At 37.3% G+C, this 5,313-nt stretch overlaps 1 protein-coding gene across 1 annotated transcript in view; it reads right to left on the bottom strand.

Annotated features, from left to right (window-relative positions):
• Positions 1-2,998, bottom strand: part of COL12A1 (collagen type XII alpha 1 chain) — a 116,425-nt gene extending 113,427 nt beyond the window's left edge. Inside the window, exons 1-3 of the mRNA XM_045294385.1 lie at positions 2,867-2,998; positions 677-820; positions 10-69 (exon numbers count right to left, since the gene is read on the bottom strand). Coding sequence (XP_045150320.1) covers positions 10-69; positions 677-820; positions 2,867-2,930 — 268 coding nt within the window. The 5' untranslated portion in view covers positions 2,931-2,998. The remainder of the gene's footprint in view (positions 1-9; positions 70-676; positions 821-2,866) is intronic.
• Between the last annotated feature and the right edge of the window lie 2,315 nt (positions 2,999-5,313).

Raw genomic sequence — 5,313 nt, 5'->3', positions numbered from 1 at the left:
TATACTCACTTTGTATCTCGGTTTTCCCAGGTTTCTTTTCCCCTGGCTTCCTTGAATCACCTGTTTGAACTGAAATTAAAAGCTAATAAATACAATAATACATAAAAAGACTTCCTAAAAAGAGGTACATGTATTTAATATCATAAACAATGGTATTACCATTGTTTGACGAATGTATACCCAGCTGGCCAGAGGAAACAAGGCTTTCTACTTCCGTAATGAGTTAGTCTCAGAAACCCGCCGGGGTCGCTCTACCCTGGCCTGCACGGTCACTATAAGAGAAACAACTCACGGCAACGAGCTTGGTTTGGTCTGGTTTGTTGCTGAGTTTTTTGGTTTGCTTTTTTTGCTCTAAATAAATTGTTTTTAGTGAGATTTCAAAGTTATTTCAAAAGTACATTAGCTTTATTATGCTATAAAATGTATTATGTTAAATAGTTGACATTTATAATTATCAAACAAATAGTTGACATTCATGATATTCCTGCTGCTTCCACTGAGCTTTTCCTGCTGCTTCCAGTGAGGGCTATGAATTATTTGCATTCATTAATAGAAGTACACAGAAAGAGCAATTAGTAGAGGTATAAATTAAATCTAATGATAACAGATGAAATATGATAATAAGAGAAATCTTACGGAAAAGATAGAAGTAGGTGGGATTTACATGTGCGCTTACTTGTTAGTTGGCCTATAACTGGTACACTTTCTTCTACTTCATCATATGAAGTTATTGTTACCACATACTCTACTTCAGGTATAAGTTCTGATAATAAAGTTTCAGTGGTGCTAGGTGCAAGGGTAAATTCTTTAGTGGGTCCATCTGGAAAACAATATATATAGGAAATTTATAAGTACAAAAACATTTTTTATATATAACATAACACAACTCCCAAATATACTCAAAATCTGAAGACTGAATACAACAGAGCTTCTAAAAGTTCATAGAAAAAAATCCATTATCTTTTCATTCCTTGTTTCTATTGAATTTTTGAAGAATCTTTTATATATATATATATATATAGAGAGAGAGAGAGAGAGAGAGAGAGAGAAAGAGAGTGAACATACAAACATTATATTTTTGTTTTTGTAATTGAACATTTTGTTGTTATTATACACAGCAAAATCCATACCAGTTCAAGAGTATTTATATGTGCCATTCCGGTAGATTGATTATATTCTTTGAATTATACCCTCACCCTCTTTTCTGAGTTGGTTCTCTCCATTAGCATAAACTCACTAACCCCCAAAGTTCCTATCCTATCTTTCAAATTGTTGTCAGTGTGATTCCATACAGGCAGTTCTTAAAGAGCATAATGCTTAATTATGGCAGACCTTTTGCATTCGTTAAGCTCCGCTATTATTTGGTCTTATGATGACATGTATAGATTTGATTTAAGGCGTAAAGATAATACCGGGGCAATAGGTTCGAGGGTTCATTCCACTTTCGTGGGTCTAGGAAGTCTGGGGTCTCTGAGAACTTGAAATTCTGCTCTGCTTTTCCCCCTTTTGATCAGGATTCTTCTACAGAATCTATGATGGCAGGGCACCATTCAGTTCTTCTAGTGTTGTGGTAAAGGAAGCAATTGTTCATGGAGACAGTGGGCCATACATTCCAAATTCTCCTTCTATTCATGACTCTCTTCTGTTGCTCCAGGCAAATAAAGACAAATTATTGTGACTCTCAGCTGTCCACTTGTAAGTTTGGGTGAGTAGCAACTGGGGTAAACAGCTAAAGTCTTGGTTTTGGAAGAAAGTAAAAATAATGTTTGGATTCCTGGGGTGAGGACCAGCTACTATGGCAGGGGCCAGACCAAATCCAGGCATACATATGGTAGCCAACTAAAAAGGGGGGGGCGGAGAAAGAAAAAGAGATGGGTAGCGGGGAACAGGGCACTAACCCACCCAAGGGGAGGGTATTGTTTATATCTCCACCGGGAAAAGGGGACCAGACTTCAACTTGGTGCTTCAAGACGTGAATGCAACATACCAGCATGAAGCAGGGAACCAATAGAGAGGTCTGAGGGGCTGGCCTCAATCTCAACTACATGAATAGCTGCCCCTCCCCCCAAAGAATTTATTTCAGAGGACAGTACTGAAGCTACAGCTCGGGAGAAGGACATGTCTGATCAAAGCACACAGGAGCAAATGAAGGGCAAGGAAAAGAGTGGAGCATATCCTGGCCTGCCAAACCTTGAGGATGATATCCCTGTTCAGAGCAGCCAATGCACAGAGAGGACCATACGGCCGGCCCCACTATGACACACGACATCCTTCACTGACCCATAGCTTTACAGGAGACAATACTGGAGACACAGTGTGGGAATTACACTCGATCTGACCCCACCACACCGAGGCAAAACACTAAGGGCAAAACACTAAAAGCTAAGAATCTCTGATTTCAAAGTAAATATTTGTCTTCCATCACAGTAACACCCACCAATGCTAGAACAGTCATCAGAGTCCTGAAATGGGCAGTACTGGGCAAGATGTAACAGCTTATTTCATCACTTTAAATGATGGGAAGAACAAGTAATTCACGAAGAATACCAAAGAGTGAGGATTCTGTTTTATTATACCAAATGTTACATGGAATATTCTGTTCAGAATTCAGATCTGCCAAAACAAACTCCATTTTAATATAATTAGTTTAGCATAGCACACTATGTTAATGAAACTCAACATTTTTAAAATGAACTGTGATCACAGTGCTGGAAAACCTGGAGATTTGGGCCTGCCGAATATCTGGTGATATTGGTTAAATCCCTCAGACTCACTAGATCTTAGCTTCCTCATGAAATGACAGAAAGGGAGGAAATCAATATCGTTTCAGGGTTCCCCCCCTAAACGGTGTCATTTTGAAACTCACCTGTTGTAGGGTCCACTGTTATCTTATACCCCACGATGGGGTCAGCTGGTCTTGTCCATGACATATGAACAGTATTTTCATCTATAATTTTGAAATTCAAGTCTGAAGGTGGGTCAACTGCAAAAAAGACAGTTGCTATCAGTTGCCTCTTCCAGTGTCACAAAAAGGTCAATTAATAAAGAATTGTGCTGAGCAAAGCTTACTAAAATTGTCTTTGCATAAATTTGTTTCCAACAAATATAAGAGATATCTTGTTGGACAGGAATAAAATTAAAAGCTGACAAGGTATGACAAAACATCAGAGTATACATATTACAGGAGACAGCACAAAACACTCTTAATTCTTGAGTTGCTAGGTCATTCGAGAATGACCAGCAAAATCAAGCATAATAGAAACATATTGGGATACAAAACATACAAGTACAATGAAATCACATATAATAACCACATATGCAAACAATTCACATAACAATTAAAGGAATTTCAACACATGCTGAGTGCATTTCCAACAAGCATGCCAAATCACAACCTGCTCACACCAGAGAAGTTCATTTGGAACACTGACATAATACTCTTTCTGCACCACGTGAAATTGGATCAGCAGTGTTTTTACTTCATTCTCTGCACTGTGGCTTTGTTATTTTGTTTCCATAAATCTCAGTGAATGGCAGAGATTCCGCCTTAATCAGAAGATGGAACAATGAGAACAGTACTATGAGATCTCACCAGAAAATATACATTTAAGTGTATATTCATATAGACAAATATTCAAAATCATAAAGGGTGTCAATATTTGGAATTGGATCAACAATGATAGACAAATGTTTGTGAAACTAGTACTCTGCTTGTTTACACCCTCTTACTGCATGTCACCAAGGTGTAAACCGACATTGCTCTGTTCCTTTGCAGCAGGTATACTCCATACAAGAAAAGGCATTTTGAGCTAAAATGCCAGTATGGTCCTTGACAAAACAATGGTTAATTATGAAAAGACAACATCAAGGTGTATGTGTGGACATTTATTTACAGACGTAAGAGAACAGTGAGAAAGGATCAGTGGATCCGAAGACATAACTGTGAATTAAAAAAAATCAGAAAAGTCAATGAGAGAAATAAGTGAAAAGTACAGAGAGGAAGAGTTTACATAGAAAACTGTACAGCATCATGCATGTGTCAATGAAATGTTGACTTGCTTTTAGTTTCCCACAATGAACAAAAGCCTCCATGTACAGTAGTCATTACACAAAGACGTTTCAGAAATATTTTATAATGATATTCTCTCTACAATGTTCATGCCTCATCCTGCAGCACTGTACTGACTCACTGTCAGTGCAGTAAAAAGTTTTGCTCCTAAAGCAGGTCAACAAAATAAGAGGAGTATCATTCTCTTCTTCACGTGTCTGAGTCTCCCAAGTATTTCGTGTGAGTCAGAATTTTTGCATCTCTTGTTGAGGGACTTACAATCTCCTTCAAGGCTTTTATGGAAGTCAATTGAAATACAACTGTAGTGCTGAGACATGAGTCACAGAATTTAACTTGGGTTAGAGATTTATGTAATATTAAAGCATGTTTTAATAAGAATAAAACATTTAAATGTTTATTGGATGTACTAGTGCTGGAATGAATGTTATTTTCTTATTATCCATACACAGGCAGTGAGATTAGACTATTAATCTACAAGCATAGTTTAATAATTCAATAGATGCTGACTGTAACCAATGGAGAGGCTTAGCTGTAGTCATTACTTAATAAGCATGCAACAGAGGTTAACAGAAAAATGGGTTTTAAGAATATCATTATAAAATATTGTCCCAATAGCAATGGCTCAGGACAAATTTAATGCAAAGGCAGACACAACTGGCCTGAGCATGCTTTCAAAAAAAATCAGTACATGGAAAAACAGTACCACCAACCTTGGAAGGAAATTGACCTGATGCAGCGGACATTAGGTTAAAACTGCTGAAGGGCAGCAGCAGCCCACCTTGGTGATTTCCAAATGACCAGGATCCCAGATAAACTGAAAAATTGACTGTGAGGAAAAGTCTTTAACATTCAAATGCTTTTAAGGTGTTTAAAGATACTCAGATGTGGCACTTGGGAATCACAAGAAAGAATTGCTGACCAGCATGTGAATGAGCCCACTCCATTCTTCTTGCTGATTTTATTGAATATGCATACAACGTTTTAGGCTTGCCATTCTATTAACCATTTACAAATGCTCCATGCAAAAATATAAGAGAGCAGGTACGCATGTTGGAACCATCTCAATTCGAAGCAATAAAAAATGATTGTATTCATTCTGAAAATATTTCATTTACGTATAAATCATTTGTAACTGTCATTACATCACAAACAGTGTCGATGTGTTTCCTAGAATAATTGCAATGCCAGAGTATCTCAAATAGGTAATATCTACAAATGAATTATGACTTCAAAGATGAATAGCT

Source organism: Echinops telfairi, unplaced genomic scaffold, assembly GCF_000313985.2.
Source record: "Echinops telfairi isolate 266 unplaced genomic scaffold, ASM31398v2 ScPeMD7_3533;HRSCAF=4204_0, whole genome shotgun sequence".
NCBI classification, from domain to species: domain Eukaryota; kingdom Metazoa; phylum Chordata; class Mammalia; order Afrosoricida; family Tenrecidae; genus Echinops; species Echinops telfairi.
This window is presented reverse-complemented; position numbering and strand designations above follow the sequence as displayed.